Source organism: Syngnathus typhle, linkage group LG17 (assembly GCF_033458585.1).
Source record: "Syngnathus typhle isolate RoL2023-S1 ecotype Sweden linkage group LG17, RoL_Styp_1.0, whole genome shotgun sequence".
In the NCBI taxonomy this organism is placed as follows: domain Eukaryota; kingdom Metazoa; phylum Chordata; class Actinopteri; order Syngnathiformes; family Syngnathidae; genus Syngnathus; species Syngnathus typhle.
In genome coordinates, this window is record NC_083754.1 from 3,235,249 (window position 1) to 3,253,179 (window position 17,931).

The 17,931-nt window shown below is 41.5% G+C and overlaps 4 protein-coding genes across 5 annotated transcripts; all 4 read right to left on the reverse strand.

Annotated features, from left to right (window-relative positions):
- Positions 1–101: 101 nt before the first annotated feature.
- ddx47 (DEAD (Asp-Glu-Ala-Asp) box polypeptide 47) lies at positions 102–3,389 on the reverse strand. The gene is made up of 12 exons (XM_061303071.1): positions 3,215–3,389; positions 2,936–3,029; positions 2,633–2,821; positions 2,492–2,563; positions 2,229–2,347; positions 2,033–2,104; positions 1,839–1,955; positions 1,481–1,627; positions 1,196–1,333; positions 1,039–1,109; positions 842–971; positions 102–690 (listed from the first exon to the last, which is right to left on the reverse strand). The coding sequence occupies exons 1-12, from the start codon at positions 3,350–3,352 to the stop codon at positions 523–525; spliced, it is 1,455 nt and encodes a 484-aa protein (XP_061159055.1). The 5' UTR covers positions 3,353–3,389; the 3' UTR covers positions 102–522.
- Positions 3,390–3,680: 291 nt separating this feature from the next.
- On the reverse strand, positions 3,681–7,726 carry LOC133170695 (WW domain-binding protein 11). Its single transcript, XM_061303808.1, has 12 exons — positions 7,533–7,726; positions 7,094–7,179; positions 6,964–6,995; positions 6,782–6,875; positions 6,502–6,698; positions 6,260–6,393; positions 6,022–6,179; positions 5,754–5,942; positions 5,453–5,575; positions 5,105–5,371; positions 4,833–5,015; positions 3,681–4,731 (listed from the first exon to the last, which is right to left on the reverse strand). The coding sequence occupies exons 2-12, from the start codon at positions 7,155–7,157 to the stop codon at positions 4,076–4,078; spliced, it is 2,097 nt and encodes a 698-aa protein (XP_061159792.1). The 5' UTR covers positions 7,158–7,179; positions 7,533–7,726; the 3' UTR covers positions 3,681–4,075.
- Positions 7,727–8,671: 945 nt separating this feature from the next.
- Positions 8,672–10,064, reverse strand: bglap (bone gamma-carboxyglutamate (gla) protein). Its single transcript, XM_061303465.1, has 4 exons — positions 9,904–10,064; positions 9,419–9,688; positions 9,128–9,209; positions 8,672–8,999 (listed from the first exon to the last, which is right to left on the reverse strand). The coding sequence occupies exons 1-4, from the start codon at positions 9,959–9,961 to the stop codon at positions 8,897–8,899; spliced, it is 513 nt and encodes a 170-aa protein (XP_061159449.1). The 5' UTR covers positions 9,962–10,064; the 3' UTR covers positions 8,672–8,896.
- A 1,116-nt stretch (positions 10,065–11,180) lies between these two features.
- On the reverse strand, positions 11,181–13,499 carry mgp (matrix Gla protein). 2 transcript variants are annotated; one of them, XM_061304184.1, is made up of 5 exons: positions 13,343–13,499; positions 12,167–12,278; positions 12,060–12,089; positions 11,838–11,940; positions 11,181–11,759 (listed from the first exon to the last, which is right to left on the reverse strand). In XM_061304184.1, the coding sequence occupies exons 2-5, from the start codon at positions 12,255–12,257 to the stop codon at positions 11,570–11,572; spliced, it is 414 nt and encodes a 137-aa protein (XP_061160168.1). In that variant the 5' UTR covers positions 12,258–12,278; positions 13,343–13,499; the 3' UTR covers positions 11,181–11,569. The 2 variants fall into 2 exon arrangements, with proteins under 2 accessions (XP_061160168.1, XP_061160169.1); XM_061304185.1 differs by lacking the exon at positions 13,343–13,499 and adding an exon at positions 12,677–13,220.
- Between the last annotated feature and the right edge of the window lie 4,432 nt (positions 13,500–17,931).

The window sequence follows — 17,931 nt, forward strand, 5'->3', positions numbered from 1 at the left end:
ACATTTATTTAAAAGCATATCTATTTTCTTCTTTTTCAAATAACCTTGTTACAGTGGAAGACGCAACATAAAAGATTAAAAAAAAAACTCCAAAAACCAACAGCAGTTGAGATCTTGATTTATTGGTATAAGTAACTTTTGGAAATTGTTTATTATTGACCAAATATCAACATTAACGACATTTGTGCCAGTTTAGAGGGTACATTTCAGCCAACTTAACGGTGCATTCTGCCATCTAGTGGAGAAACATTTATTTGCTCCGCCTGTCACTAGCACTGATGACAGGTGAGCAAATATACATTATATTATTACATTTCACCACAGTGACCCCAGTTTGCTTTCGGGTATGCAGAGAAAGACACATTTTTTAACCAACATTTCAACTGGAAAAATTTTACTATAAATGGAAAAATGCAATGACAAAACTCAAGCTAAAGACAGGAAAACCAGGTATCATCATAATCCAGTTTTGACATGATAAACAAGATATTTTATGTACAGTCTATAGTAAAGTTACAGGCCTCAGCGTCCGCCTCTCCAGGCAGCTCCGCCCCTCTTCTTCCCACCTCCTCGTCCCACTCCCGAGCCTCCTTTTACCTTTTTCCTCACCCCGCTTGCTTGTTCTGTGTCATCCTCGTCTCCGTCTCGGTCTTTGGGTCTTTTCCGTTTCTCACCATGTTCCCTCATTTCCTGAAAAAATAAAACCATATTAATCTGAGGAAATCCAATCATATTAATCACACTGTCTTAAAAACAGAGCCTTTATTATTTGCTAAGTGGTGAAAAATGAAATGCATGCTCGATTCACGCCTTTTAGCATTATGCAACATCGCTGACTCACCAGCCTGGCAAATCGCTGGGCCTCGCTGACCCTCTCCACCAACATCATCACCTCCTCCTCGTGTGTGGGGAAGGCAGGAAGTTTCTTCCCAATCAGGTTTTCAATTCGCTGGAAAAGCTCCACGTCATATCTAAAAAATAATAAAACAATTTATAAAAAGCAAATAAAATCTGATGAGACAAGCAGGTAGTGCTTACTGGGTGACAAATGTGATGGACTTCCCCGATCGTCCTGCTCTGGCTGTCCTCCCGACCCTGTGGATGTAGTCCTGCGTGGGGGTCCAAAGATGCGAGAATCAGCTAAAATCATGAAATCTTGGGACTAAAGTGGAGCAGACTGACAGCACCACATCACCTTGGAGTGCGTGGGGATGTCGTAGTTGATGACACAATCAACGTGTGGAATGTCGAGCCCTCGGGACGCCACGTCAGTCGCCAGGAGCACTGACCGCGACTTCGCTTTGAATTTATTTAGCGATCCAAGACGTTTATTCTAACAATGGGGGAAAGAATGACATATTGAAAATACTGCACAGGAACTAGGCAAATTGCACTTTTTTTTTTAAATACTGTGATTAAAAATACAGACAAATTTTTTGAAAAGCTAACTTATTCAGTGCGTGATGGTATGCCAGTCTACCTGACTCATCTGACCATGAAGAGGGATGGCAGTGATGCCAAGGTTCCTCAACAAAAGCGCCACCCGCTGGGCATTGTTGCAAGTGCCGCAGAAAATAATGAAGGAGTTGCCTGCCAGCTCGTTCAGGATCGACACCAGGTAACAGTCCTGCCAAACACACAAAGCACAAGTCACCTTTATATTCCACCATTAGATGCTTGGAGTGACAGAAAAACAGGATGTGTACACAAACCAAGCGTGCTACCTTGCAGGGCGGTCACTAAATCGAGTATTTTTATTGTATCGATTAGTCCATCGATTAATCTTGTAAAATTATATTTGCAATAGAATATAATAGTACTTTTGACACCTCTACTACCTTGTACTTGGATGGTATGAAGACGTAATACTGCTGCAGCTTTTCTACTGTCGAGTATTTGGTAGAAACGGCACACTTGACCGGGTTTTTCAGTGCGGCTCTCTCTAGTTTCTGGACCTGTAGACAATCAAAAGGATAGTCGATGTGGGCTAGTGCGTATCACTCGCCAACGCGGACCATAAATGAATAGTTACCTTTTTGGTCATGGTTGCAGAGAAAAGAAAGGTGCGCCTCTCCCTTGGAATCACTTTCAAGATTTTATCCACCTGGTTAAAATCAGTTAAATCATGTCATCATGACCCTCTTTAACTGAAACATGAATAGTAGCTGTATTTGCATTACTGTTGAACAACAACAAATTCTGCTTTCGGGAGAAGTTTAATGACCCACCTCAGTCTCAAAGTCCATGTTGAGGATTCGGTCTGCTTCATCCATGACGAGGAACTTGAGCGCTCTCAAGTTGAAGCCCTTTGTGTTCTCCAAGTGATCCATCAGTCGACCGGGTGTGGCTGCAAAATTATGTTTGTATTAGACATTATAACATTTAATAAATACATTTATTGATTCTCAATAAAGTACAGTTTGACAGCTCTATTCCAAAACAAACTGTGGGCACATAAAGCCTTTTTTAAAAATAATTTGACTTGACTTACCAATGACAATGTGTGGTTTCTTGGCCAACACCAAAGACTGAGACATCATGTCAATTCCTCCAACTACGACAGCTGCAACAAAAACATCGGTTTAAGACATAATCATTGTCTATGATTTTGTGGCCTTTGCAGGACGCCTACCACACTTGACGCCAATGCTAGAACCCAGGGCCTCAAACTGCTCCGAGATCTGAAAAGCCAATTCTCTGGTGGGAGTGAGGACGAGGGTATGAAGCCGCTGGGGTGAGGCCAGCAGTGACTGGAGGATGGGCAGAGCAAAGGCACCCGTCTTTCCTGAACCGGTTTCAGCCAAGCCAATGACATCTTTGCCTTAATATCAGAGAAGATAGATTAAAAAAGAACCAGTATACACAACAATATTGAATAACGTAATTTGGTAAAGTTAGGAGAAAGACAAAAAAAGATTTGTGATGTTTCTTTCACCTTGAAGGGCCACTGGTACAGCTTCAATCTGAATCTTTGTTGGACTCTTCCATCCCAGCAGATCACAAGCCTCGCACAGTACGTCGGTGACACCCTATCAAAATTAAATGTGTAAAATGTTGGCTTTAATTGAGGTAATAATTGGTTAACTTTATCAGACATCAACTTTGGACGAGCACTCCCAAAGAACGTTCACTTAAAGCTATCCTGGACACGACTGTTTACTGTCATCCGGGACACCAATTGTTCGGTTTGTTAATTCGCTTCAGGTAAACCTACCAAGTCTCGGAAGGACTTTACCGCCTCACGATTTTCTCCACTCTTGTCATTAGTGTCGTTATCATCGTCACCACTCGACTCTTCGTGTTTTTCTTCGTCTGTGTTTAGCTTGGAGGTTCCCTCGCTGTCGTCCGCCATGCTTTTCGCCCGTACAATCAACGTGCCTTTGTGAGGCTCAGTGCGCAGATGCGGAAATACCTTCAAGATGGAAACAGCAAAGATTCATGGGAATTGGTGTTTTTGCGCAAATGCTTTGCAAACTTGTATTTGATTACATGTTTCACTTTTAAAACAAACAATAACTGATATAAAAATATTTTAAATCTATCATTTGTATTTTCAAATTAAGAAAACGACAAATCACTTTTTAACTTTGCAGTCTGCTAGGAAGAGGCATCTTAAAATTAACTGTAATGCCATTTATAAAGTGCTTTTACTTGCATCACACAGCTATCAAACAGAGAAATGAGTTGAAGTGTTTATTTAGATGCAGATCAAACAGTTTGAGATATCGTTGCCAGTGCAATAAAAAATGTAGATCCTAGCAAAGTTAAAACAACAGTAACTGTCATTCCGGAGAGCAGAGTACAGAGGAAATCAAAAATTTTTGGGGGGGTTGCAACCACTCAATTAGACCTAATTGTTTCAGATTACTCACACAACTACATATTTTATGTTTGGCTGATTTGACCATTAGCATTGCAGATTGAATGAAATGAACATTTAAGACCACGCCGTCATAAAACATAGCAGTCTTGGGTTCTTAACAGAAACAACAGAACCAGTATGGCCTTGAAAATCACTACCTCTATTATGATGCATACAGACAAAAACATGGTTTCAGTATGACCTTGGTGCATATCACAGGAGTCCCTCCATCTCTCTCATGAAGGCTTCATACACCTGGTCCTTGGTCTTCATGCTGGGCTGAGCTACAGCCCCAATTTGAGCTGAGTGAGACATGTTCACAGAAGCAGTGGAAGAGTGATGATGTTTGTGACCATGGCCACTTGCCATACCGTCAACTCCCCTTCTCCCCCCGAAAGCACCTCTGTCCAACGGACCAACCACTGGCCCCGGCGCCGCACCACTCTTGTCCCTTCGCACTCGCAGTGCAGTGGGCACAAACCGTGTGACTTCCGTTTTGGGATTGATGATTTGTGGTTTGGCAGAGATAGTGGCCCCAGAGCCAGCACCGACTGCCACGCCGCCTGCCCCGGCGACAGAGGTGAGGTTGGCCCGTTTTTCAATGGTGGCTGCGTGGAGGTGGCTGACAGCAGAGGCTGCAGCGGTTCCTGGGGGAGGGGGCATTTGCATGACACTGGAGCGCATGGACATTGACGGCGGAGGCATGTTGCCTTGCGGGCCATCCTGGCCTGATCCTGGGCCTTTTTGCCGCTGGACGAGGCTGGGAGGAGCACTAAGCACGTTGCCGCTGAGAGGTGGTGGAAAGAGTGAAAGAGGTGGTGCCATGGGACGGGGAGGCCCTCCTGCTCTTGGGGGAGGAGGTGGGATACCTGGAAGGAGAAGCAAAACATAGACATTGATGAACTCTTGAGCATACATGACTGACCCACCAATTTGCCTGGCTATACTCTATCTGGACCCGTAAGCTTACCGGGAGGAGCTGGGGGCGGTAGCCGTGGAGGGGGTCCACGTGGTGGTGGGCCTGGAGGAAGACCAGGAGGGGGACCAGGCGGAGGACCAGGCGGGCGACCTGGTGGAGGCCCAGGGGGTAGAAGACGAGGTATTGGACCCCTCATGCCAGGAATACCCAATGGCCTTAAGAACGGAGGAGCACCTGAACACAAGATGCATATGATACAAATCACGATAGCTAATGAGCGACGACAAGATTTCAATTAAAAAGCTACATAGATATGACCTAACCTGGTGGAGGTCCAGGTGGTGGACCAGAGGGTGGACCGGGAGGCCTTATAGGTGGAGCTGGCGGAGGACCCATAGGTGGAGGCCCGGTCATCGGAGGACCCTGTAAGGGTGGGGGCTGCCCCAGCGGCCCACTTGAAGGAGGAGGACGCTGACCGGCAGCCAGTTGGGACGTGTCTCCTGGTGGTCCCTTGTCCTCATCGTCAGAACTATCTGATTCATCTGAGAACTCTTCCTCAACTTCTTCGTCCTCTTCAGGAATTGACTGACCTGAGCAGAAATAAACACCATGTCGCAAGGTTATTACATTTGAGAAGAGAACATCCACCCTCACAAGTTCAATACACAAACCTGCCATCTTTAACATCATCGCCTGAAGAGGCGTAATGGCCTTTGTCTTCTTCCCAGACTTTTTCTTTTTCGTTCCGTCACCGGAGGTGTCTGAAGGCATGTCTGCAAAACGTACACTGCGACCTAATTTACAGTAGAAAAATCAACATATTAGTATCGGGACACAAACTTACAAGCAACAATTGTGAAATACCTCCAAAGAATTTAAACATTATCCTACGACACTTGTTTGATTTCTTTTTGATAACTCGAGCGGAACTGACAATGGTGGAGACGAGAGTTGAGAGTTATGTTATATCACCTTTCTCCTCAGCTCTCTTGTCATGTCTGTCTCCCTTTCTGGAGTCATCATCTTCATCCCGCTCGTCATCGCTGTCTTCCTCAGAGTCGCTGTCATTGTCGTCCAAATCGTCCCTGTCGCTCCCACTGCCACTATCCTGATCTCTTCCCATATCAATTAAGCCCTTTTCCAGGCCAGGAATTGAGGGCTCTAGATTGAGGGGGAAAAGGTAGAGCAATATAATTAGTATAATAAAGCAAACATCCGTAAGTTACAATTGAAGACTTACCCAATTCAGTGCCATAAGGCCGCCGTGAAGGAATACCATACAATGCCAAGATATGTGGTGGTGGGGGCCCAGGTGGCGGCCCAGGGGGTTTCTTCCCAGGGGGTAAGCGTGGCACAGGTGGCAACGTAGGCAATATTGGGACAGGTAGAGGTGCCTTCCTGTGGGCCACACAAAAATGAATGGCAGCAATTACTAATTTTGAGCTAATCCAAATCACAAATGAAACATGAAAACCTACCCAAACAACGAGCCCTTCTTCAGTATTGAAGGAGGCTGAGCCCCTGGTAGAGGGATGTCTTGGATGTGGATATTGGATGGTGCATGGGGCATGTCTGGTAAAGGAATACTGTCAACCTCCACAGATTCTGCATTCTGGGGAAAAAAATGAGCCTTTAATTAATATACATATTTAAATAGGTTTTTGACCTTGTGGGGGAAAAGCATCGTCTCATTCACAGGTAATAAAAAAAAAACGCAAACCTTGACTGAATCAAAATAGAGTGACAGCTGGCCCCGTTTACTCTCATATTCTAACTCCAGTTTGCGCAGATCCTTGTAGGTTTCAGGATTCTCCCGCTCATACAGACGAACAATACGTTCAAATGTCTCCCGTAGCTTCTTCCGCTTGTCCCTCAGCACTTTCTCATTCAGCATGGGTTGCTGGACTGGATTGAATTCTATAGGAGAGATTAAATAATATCGTCAGATTTGATTGACTATTGTAGTTGGAGCATTGTGAATGTGAATGTCATTCTCTTACCCATCTCATCCAATTTCTCCATGTCTCTGATGATCTGTCTTGGGTCCTTCATCTTAAGCACTGCAGCTCTCACCATCATTCTCTGCTTTTTGTTCTATAGATAAAATTAATAATAGTAGACAAATGTAACTGGCAACCGAATTGTCTTGCAAATCTTTTGAAAATACAACAAATAATATTACCTTTTTTAACTCCCTTTTCCTGGCTTCTTTTCCTGTTGGGTAGGGGGGTTTAAATGTGTGAATTATTACACTAATATGGTTACAACTGATAATTTATATGCATCAGCATATTCTGCTGGCAGCTACTTACTGGCCTGATCCGTGGGGTTCATGAATTTCCCACTCTTGGTGGAAGAAGTTGAACGTCGTCCCATTGTGATGCTGTGCTCTTTTAGCCTGAGGAGACAAATCCGTCAGGGATGACATAAAACAATTGACTTTTGAAAGCTATACACACAAACAACATTTGATCTTTCCACACATATTACACAGCGGTACATCACAAATTCCACGGCAACAAATGAATGGATTAATGTGTAGCGTAGCCTATAAACAAACTTCGCAATCGAGGAAGGGGTGAACATTTTAATACTATTTATATAGTATAATGTGCTAAAAATATTCTAAGTAGAGCATATACAGATTATTAAAAACAAGCAAGTTCACAAAAACGATGCTAGCAATAAGCTATTATTAGCCTGCACTTGTAGCTAGGGCCGCGTTGGCTTCAACAACAGATAATACATTACCTTATAAAGAAGAAAACCAGGAGAAATATCCCCGAATACGACTGCAGGTCTCAAGGTTCAAATGGGGTAATTTACTCTTATGCCATGCAACTGAAACTAAAAGCCCCCATGACTGAATGGAATTCAACGACTTTTAGCTAGCCGCTCGCCATGTTAGCAACCAGCACTGGTAGCCGCGAGCAAGACCGGAAGTAGATGAGCTGACGTCATAGAAATAAGAGCCGAACGATAAAATACATTGTTGTTATTTTATGTTAATGCTTCTCCGTTTTTTTCATACTGTAAATTAACTTCTTTTCATTTCGGCCGACAGTTCTATAATTAATAGTCTGAATGTATTTGTTGCTCAAGTGATGATACAAATTAGTGCATGTGAAGAAAATACACAGCAGAGGGCGACATTTCATCGTTCCCCAAAAATTGTTTGACAAACTATTTTCCTTTTTTATTGTCATGAACCATTTTGCACTGCACAAAACCTGATGACTTATATAACCAATCACACAAATAAACACAAAACAAAAATACAAAATGATAAACTAGGATAGGAAAATGGGCAAAGATATTCCTGCGTCACCAGCACCATATAATTAATTACAACATATTAAATATGAAAGTATATTTGTAAGATTGATTACGCTACAGAGTTTTCTGATTGCAGAATATCAAGAAACAAGATTACAATAAGCCTTTTCAGTCTAGCAATTCCTGTTGTCGCAGAGATATTTAGGTGTGGTAAACTAACCCATTTTATGTCAAATTCAACATCACATAGTTGACATGTTGTGTTTATAATTTAATCCATTAGCAAATGTTTGGAAAGTTAGATACGATAAGCAACAGACTAGATGCAACAGCATGATGCTCTTGTTGTGAAGCCTTCATGTGTGGAGTTTGCATGTTTACCTGCAGGTACTCTGGGTTACTCCCACATTTAAACGTTTGTCATGAGCCCTCTGATTGGTTGATGACCAGTCCAGGGTGTTACCCTTAGACTATATTGATGCGTGTATGTATTTTAAATATACTTTTTTAGAAGGGGGATAATATCTAATAATGGTATATTACATTGGCAAACACATAGGATGATTTCTGTAACCTTCATTTCTCACACATGAGGAATAATGACACAACACACATTTTGATTTTCATTATTTTTACTTATTCATCACACTACTCTACAGGCTGAAAGAGGTGATAGAATCATAGTACAGAATTGGGAAAAAAAATCTCATGGCAGTGCTATCCCCCGCAGCACTGCTCCACAATTTGATTAAAACATTTTTGGAACTTTTTTTTCTCATGTTACTTAGGTAGAAAATGGGGGATAACATGGGTGATAATAAAATGCAATGTGAAGACATCTAATAAGGGATTGGTCCGTAGTAAGCGTTGTAGGCAGCGACGACTCCATCGGTATCCATCATTTGGTCGCAAGACACGTTGCTCTCGCAGACTTCTCTCAGGCTGATTGAAGATATAGAAGGTATACAACATAGTCATTCCCCAAAGCTGCTTTGTTAAACTATGGTGATAATTATACTGTATGTGACTTTTCAAAACCACTAAAGCAAGTAGTGAGTATGATACTGTACCTCTCAACCTGGGTCAGGGACAGCTCCACAGTTGGTCTTCTGGGTGGCACCACAGCAGCGGCCTGTGACCTGTCCATGAAAACTGCAGCACACCAAGCACATTTAAGCCAAAACTTTTCGTATCGACAATAATGAAAAGACCTACTGAGCAAACAAACCAAATCACCATAACACACTTCATCAATTACAGTGGAAAATAGTTTCATTTGATGTTAAGACAATGGTTGATTCGTAGACACAAATATTGTCATCAAACAGCTATGACACTCAAATGTGACCTTATGACCTTACCATGATGGCGATAATTGTCACCGTTGTTGTAGCCATTACGGTCGCCGTTATCGTAGCGTCCGTTGTCACGTCCGTTGTCGTAGTGTCCGTTGTCACGTCCGTTGTCATAGCGTCCGTTGTCGCGTCCATTGTCGTGGCGACCGTTGTCACGTCCGTTGTCGTAGCGTCCGTTGTCGCGTCCGTTGTCGTAGCGGACGTTGTAATTACGGCGGTGGTCATCACGGTCGTGACGGTCGTCTTCGCGGTCATCACCATTGGAATCCATGGAGTCTGTGTAAAATACAAGACAAAATAATCCAGTCAAGCAAGATTAAAAAACAATTAGGTAGTAAGAAATAAATAAGATGAAAGGTTAATCAAGGACAAGGTTTTGTCAAAGTGATATGCTTGGCCTTAAGTTTCTTTGTCAATGCTGATCTTCTGAAAAAAAATGTCACAATACCCGTTAGATAATCAAACACCAAGCCTATATTTGTATTTCTTACCTGATGACAGACAGGCAAGAGCCAAAGAGGCAAAAACCAGGATGGCCAAAGTCTTCATCTTGAGTGTCAGGCAATGATAAGGCTTGAAGATGGGAATGGCTCAGTTCTTCTATCTGCAAATGTATATGCCAACAACTCGAATTTATAGACGTGGCGCTCTCGATATGATTGGTTAGGGAATCATATATCACACACACACGCACAAACTCCAAAAAGAGAAAAAACATTAACTCTCACATAACTCTCCTACTTTCAAAAGTTGCTCTAAATCAGTGTTTCTCAATTTTCTGTTATGCCCCTGCAGGATGAAGAAAATATTTCACCCCCTTCTCATATCACCTCAGTAACTATAAATAGTATGGTTTGTCTATTAAATTGGAATAAGTACACCTCTGAATCATATTTGATCCTAATTAACTTGTTCCCTGGGGTCACATGCGACCCCCCGGGTATAACATGGAGTACCCCCAGAGGGCCCCGCCCCACTATTTAAGAAGCCCTCCTCTAAATTAAGGCAAACGTGAAATCTAACTGGATTAATTTGGATATAGGTTTTTCCAAAACACTATTTTCCTTCTTCTGAGATTTTGTATTGCATATTTGTTGGTCCCTAAATACTTTTTGTTTTTGTTGTAAAATCGTAATATGAGATTGCTGCAGAATTCTAATCTGCAGGATTGTGTCTACTTTCAGTGAAGACTTTGATGACGTGTCAGTGCGATGATGCCTCAAGAGCATCTTTGGCCATATCAGATAGACTTGCTGCACTGTACTTAGAGGTCACATCAAAGTGCCCTTGGCACAAATAAAACCCAAGTTGTTGCATAATTCTTTAAATTTCAGTCTATGTAACTTATTATTAACTTACATCATTTGGCTGTAAACTCAGCAATGTGATTCTGAAGTCCAAGTCACTACCCTTGCTAGTTACGTAATCCTGGATGTAAAAACTCAAATAGCTTATTCTCTTTTGCTATTCTTGACAATCCCGCTTCTATTTGGATTAGATTCTGGATTGGTCCTGCTGAAATAACACAGGATGTAATTTTCACCGTCTGGGTCAATGTTGGTCCTCGGGTATATTTCGGTGAATGACTTCAACTTTCTTTCAGTTCCATTTTGGGACATCTTGATTGGATCATTTGTGGTGCATGCGGGAGTCCAGAATACAAATTCATTAAAAGCTTTTTAGGCTTTGTGGTTGTATGTTATAGCAATAATCTGTAGCGGTACTTTTATACTCCAATGAAAAGGCCAAAAGAAGATGAAGACGTGCATAAAATAAAATATTTTTATTTTCTCACTGACAGCAGAGCTGCGGGTGGATCAGGAATAGTGATGACATGCGGTTAAAGGAGTAAATGGTTAATATATATATATTAGGAGCAAAACATTAACGCACACATCTTAAATTGGGAAGATGGGATTGTTGGATAAAGCCGTTCTTGCTCCACTGATACAAACAATGAAGCGTGAATAATGATGGGTTGTTATGTACGGGGGAATTCATCATAAAAATAATGACCACATCCTGAAGAGGCCACCATTCTAATTTAAATCATATATAATAAGTCCCTGTTGAAATGTATCTGTTGGAAATGTCGTAGAGATTTTTGCATTTGTTGGTTGACTGTTGTTTGTGCACGGGGGGGGGGGGGGAGTGTGTTTAATATCGACGAGATGAAGATGGTCTCCTCTGCTGTGAAACGCGTCTCGCAGTACTCGGCTCTGGAACGCGGGTCCCAAAGTATCTCCGATAGGCCACCTGGTAACCATGGTGATAGGCGAAGTAGCGGCAGGGAGAGTAATCCTCGCAGGTCTCTGCACGTCTCTCTGCAGGAGTCTTTACCCTCCGACTGAGGAGAGAGGCATTGCGGGTTATTTTTATTTTTTTTCCTTCCTGCTTTAATGACTGCCACTGATCTTAATGTTACCTCATAAAGTAACTGTTGTAGCCGTTTCCTCTGGGTAAATTGTATACGGTGTGTCTCTGTGGCGTGATGAAGGAATTGGCTCGTCTCGGAGCCACAAACACATCTGTCATTTAAGGTAAAAATAACATTTCACACGAGTCGGACGAGCTTTCGAAAGAACATTTTTAATTCATTTCCAGCACGAGTGAAATGCAATTTTTAAGCCTCTGAGCATTGATTTACCTTCACTGGATTCTGTGCTTTCATTGGAGTCTATTAGAAAAGACATGGGAGAATATTAATCATAAATTCTTAGCCGGATATATAAAGAGGTGGCGTGAGTATCGTACCTGAATTTGACCCGGTAGTTCTCCTCCCGTCAAGAGAGGCACACAGTGAGAGCAGGGCACAGAGTGCAAGAAGTTGAAGAAGGCTCTTCATCTTTGGGACTCTTGCCTTGGCCTGGAACATAGGAAAATGTTATTTACAGGGTTCGAATCTTTGCCACTGGTAAGATTCTTTTTCTTTTTTTTTTAACCAGTAATCGATTGGATCTGACTTCAGAGCATCCCTCAAAAACTTCTGCCAGTGTATCTGCATTCTATAGCACGCATCATATATAAACTTCTTTTCTCACGCAGTTGAAATGTCTAAATGGCATCAATATAACCTAAGTTGTATTTATAAAAACCAGGCTGAAAACCCTCAAAGCCAGAGCCAATCCACAAGAAGGGTTTTGGAGTTCAAAATTCTATTTGTGAGGAAGAACCATAAAACAGCACTTGGTGTTTATCGCCGCCACTACCAACTGGAGGAGAAATAAATTATGGTAATAAAAAAAAAAAAGTTTGCACACACACACAGTCACCGGGTACAGTCGATTTGTCCGTCAAGGAGCTTCTGTGAAATCTGCTATTCCTGTACAAAGAAAATTATTTGTGTGTTTCTTCTTTTTTTCCCCTGTATTCTCGTGCAGGAGCTTTTCCTCCCTCCTTCTCTGGGATTTGGATAAGCTTCAGCTTCAGCAGCCTCCCCTTTTTCACTGTCAATAGATGCTTTCATGATAGTGAGCACACCCACCCACCCACGGGATGGTTACACACACTCAGAATGTTTATAACACCAACCCCTCAAGCATATCTTGGCCCCACTTAAAAAGCCACAGCAGTGGGCACAGAAACAGCAAAGTCTGCAGGCCAAGGTTGAAAAAGACGCCACATGTTTGCGCATGTGTGCGCGTGTGCGTGTTTGGAATTGCTGACAACAGTTTTTGCGGAATTTAACAGTCATTTAATTCTTCACAGGTGAGTTTCGGGGGTCTGCTTGTAGTTCGAATGTGTCCACCTCAGTGGAAAATTGCAAGACTATTACATAATACATTTTGCAATATTACCAAATGCAGAGCAGAAATGGATTTTCTTGATATAAAAAGTCAACAAAAACAAATAAATACCAGAACAGCAACAACAATATTAGTCGCAAACAGGACCGGCAATTAATTCAAATATATTCTGTAATGTACTCACCTTGGATTAAGTATGAAGTGAGGCGATATCAGTCTATTTTTCCTGAGGAATAATTCCTAATTCCTCAGAGCAAGTCTTATATACTTACCTCTCCTCCCTCCACCCTTTCACTTCACCCACCGACTCCCCCCCCAATTGCCCTCTCTCCTCCCTCCTCATATGTATCAACCCTCTTTTTCCATCATTTATTCAGACCAGAGTATTAGCTCACTCGCTCCCCAACTCCCATAATTCACCAGTACGGTTGGGAAGAAAAACATTCAGAGGGGAAGAAAAAAAAAAAAACAGAAGCGGGTTAGAATGAAGGCCGGCCTGGCAAGAAGGACATTAAACCTGGCTCATCGCAGGTATATGATAATATTCACTGACGTTCGCCAGCACGACAGCAAATTATATGAAACGCACTCGTCACCACTCACTCCACTTTTAGGCCCCGTAATTCACATGTGGGAAGGCATGGGCAGCAATTTTTGATGATGGAGTGATTCACAAAGCAAGCCACCAAAGATCTACTTGGAGGTGGGGGGGATTTTGGAAAAGTTCCTTTACATTCACGAAGGAACGATGTGTTCTCGTACTGGCACTGATGTCTGTGATTGTCAATAAACGTCACTTTATTTTGGAGAAGAAAAAAAAAAAAAAGATCCCACTGATTTATTGCTTATTGGTGAACATGTCGGAGGTGTAAAAACGTTTCTGCGGTGGCTTCACAGCCAAGCGCACCAACATCGCAACGGTCCAATTACGCTGAGGTCGATGCAGGAGTTAAGATTATGGTGTATATCTGAGAGTTATGTAACGCCAAATCACATTTGGCTCAAGGAGAATAGCTGAGCCAGAGCCGAGCGCTGCCAACAGTAAACAAACGAGAATAGGAGGCCCACTCCATGCCAAGGAGACGCAGACGGCCAGATCAACATTAAGATGGAGATAAAGGTTGCAGAATTTATGAGGAGGGGCTCCGATCGAGATTATTTTTGTATCGCTCGAGTTGTGTTTTGACTCATATGTTGACTCTGGAATCACTGAGTTGATTATTGCCCAGTAAAAATATCTAATGTCCAAATTCAACTCTTCTGAGGGGAAAAGGGAGAGTACCGAGAATCGATCCAATGATACCACATCAGGTTTTCATAATAATAAAGAAAAACGAATAAATACATAAAATAATTCAAATAGATTTGCCAATTATGTCACCCTCTGTGACGTTTAAAAAAAAATTTGTACAAGCAATAACAACATCTAAGTTTCCTATGCCATATTAAAGGCTGGGCCCATTTAATTCAATTAGTTAGCGTCAGTTTAAGTTTTGATTTAAAAGCATAGGCGTGGGTTGATTGATTGTTTACAGACAAGTGACCGCTAGATTAATGAGAATTAATTAACTGGAAATAATGGGAGGTGGCTTTCACACCCACGCATGACTAACAGTACACAATTGTATAAAACAAAACAACACATCTATTTTTTTATTGGAATTATGTCATGACTTTTTCAGAATTTTGTGCTGTTTGTTTGCTGTGGTTTCTCGGTGTTTTTCATTGCAGTTTGTTATTCTGTCGGATTACGTAAAAACTTTTTTTTCTTTATTCTCCAGTGAAGAATCCATTGCTATTGATGACACCCTACCAAGTGTGAACAAGACGAGCAATATAGAAAACCTATGTTTGCACATGCAACCTTTTCACCATATATTTTTATTTTGATGGAGCCTGAAAACAAGTCAATAGATTCCAAGCCAGGAGGCCTGCAGCTTCTCGTGGTTGCACCCCTTCAAGGCCCCACACCTGGCCTCCAGCAATAAACCACAGCTTGCACCCACACAGTCAACTGGGCAGATTCGGAGCAGAGCCGTGCGTCCGTTTCAAGTGTGTTCCTCAGACATTTCCGTTCCTTGAACACAGTCTGGGCATCCCTCTGAGCCCGCCCACTGCCTCGTCTGGCCTTCAAAGCCGCTTCAGTGTTCGCTAGCCTCGTTGCTACCTCACAGTCATCCTACAGAGTTTGGCTGTTGGAGCACAGGCTGCTTTCCAAATGACTGGCTGGGACTCTTATCTTCTTATGCTGTCTACCAGAGTGTTCCTGAACTTTCCACTCTGCCCACGTTCCGGTTTTTACGTAATCCGGATGATGTCAAGCAAACATGAGCGCTCATCCTAAATTTTCTTCTACTCTTTCGGCTAATTGTTTAAATCATTGCCGACTTAATACTTTTGCATTCTGCAAGAAGAGCAAAGGTGAGTTTATGGTTAGCAAACAGAAAGGTGGTTACCACCCACAACGGCGCAAACACCCTTTTTAAATTGCTCACAGCACAACATATTAGGACATATTTAGCTAATGTCTGTAAAAACATAGAGAAATCATCCAACTTGTCTGGGCTGGCTTGTTTCCTCAGGTGGCCAAGCAGGTGAACCTCAAGGTGCTTGGCTGGTTCAAGCAAACACAAAAATTACGCAACAGTTGCTATGTAAGGAGACATTTTGGCCTGCTATTTTTACCACTTATTTTTTAAATGTTTTTTGCAGGTATTCACAAAAAAAAAAAAAGAATTCAAAAACACTGAAAGAAGTGAGTGACTCAGATAGCCGATGAAAACAAGTGGTGATGTCATCATGTTGCCTGAGCGCGCCAATTCATAGCATGATGGAAGTTCCGGGCCAGACTGGATGAAGGACAGACGTTACGCACCACTGTCCGCCTTTGGGAGCCTTTTGGTGGTTGCGTTGTCTCACGGCTGTAAATATTGCTGGCTGTATGTCAACAACAACATGTCGTATTTGTCTTGCACGGGGCAATTTATTTTTGTTTAATGCAATTCAATTATATATCTGTATTGTAGCTGAGAGTTATAAAAAATATAAAAAATATGTATATGTGTTCCTCAATTATATGGAAAGTTTATCTTAGGTAGAAAAGAGCGTTTGCGCCGTTGTGGGCGTGAACGCACGTGCATTGTAATAATGAGATTTTTCAGTGGTGAATTAAACAGTGCTCTGCTGTTATGATGTCAGACTATACTTTATAAGTATTTTAAAATATGGAGTTACCTTTCAACCGCCCTATATTTATGTAACTACCACAGCTATTGCGTACATATTATGTGTCATACTAATGTGTCACAAACAAAATCCTTGGTTGGAATCTGGGCGTTGGCAGATTCGATTCTGATGTCTTACCGATAATGCTACATCCATTATTATTTTCAATTTCACTCTTCACAATTTACTATCATTTATTCGCAGGCTTCATTTACATATCAAGAATGAGCTTTTGAAAATATGACTATATCAATGACTAATATTTAATCGACTCAACTAAGACCAATGTATGATTTAGTTTCTGCTTTCTCTTTGAAAAAAGGGAGTTTTTTCATCACTAATGTCGCCAAGAGCTTGCTCATCAATTTATGTGTCTCTAAAATTGGGTGTAGTGGTCTACTGTTTGAATGGTTCAAAAGATAAGTTATTTTATTTGGGGGGTAAACACCCTGTGTTGTCAGAAATGATTTAAAATGTTTGCGCTCATCAATACCACAATCACCAACCCCAATTTGCAGACTTTGTGTTCCACTCGAGGCTGCCAAAGATACGTATTGAGGTTGTCTGACACCTCGTAGTCGTAAATCTCTCAAATTGTCAACTGGAGTGCCGGTGGGGAAAGACGAGGCAGATGCTTGGATGCTTCCTTGTCGCTTCTAACCTTGTAAACAAACTCTTGCAGCCAACCTGTTGCAGAAATAGGCCATCATATAAAACAAAACAAAAAAACATATAATCCCAGTTAGGAAATAGATTGCACTCAGACAAAAGAATAGTATAAGGATGAATTTGGGTTTATTCTTTTGTGAGGTTTCACAAGATTGAGTGTGTGGGATCCAGATGGATGTAGAACATATAACCCGAAAATCGTTCACATTGTGTGACTTGGAAGTGTTTTTTTTTTTTAATTTTTTTGACTTACTTGTGCATGAATCCACAATGCCACAAGTGCTCGATTGTTCTTTTAACACTTTGCTTTGACATCCCTAATTTGAAGGTCCCACCAGGACATTTAACACGTCTTCAAAGTGTCAATCCAGGTTATTTCAGGACACATTTCAGAAGAAAAAAATGCAGTGCCTCTCAATGTATACAATTTGATCTAAATAAAAATAATTAGTAGCTAAGATCAAATTCTGTTACAATAAGTTTAAATAAATACAAATATTTTAGGGAAAAAAATCAAATTCCAATAGATTTTGATGGAGAAATAGTGCAACAAAAATGAGTGATATTGCATCCAAGTTTTATTTTCCACCATGCCAAAATGCAGTTGCAAAAGAAAATGCTTTGAAACTACATTTTGAAATGCCCAAAATACACAGGGCATTAAAAATTCATAAATTCAAACTGGCTTGCTGACGTTTGGCATAATAAACACTTTCTTTGTCTTGAAAGCATACTTGTTTTTGTTTGCTTTTCTGAGGCCATTCCAGGACAAAGGAAACCCTAAAATATCATTGCCTAAAATTAAAACTAAGAATTTCACACAAAGTACATTGTTTACCATCGAAAACGTTGCATGTCAAACGAGTGAAGCGTCTCTCT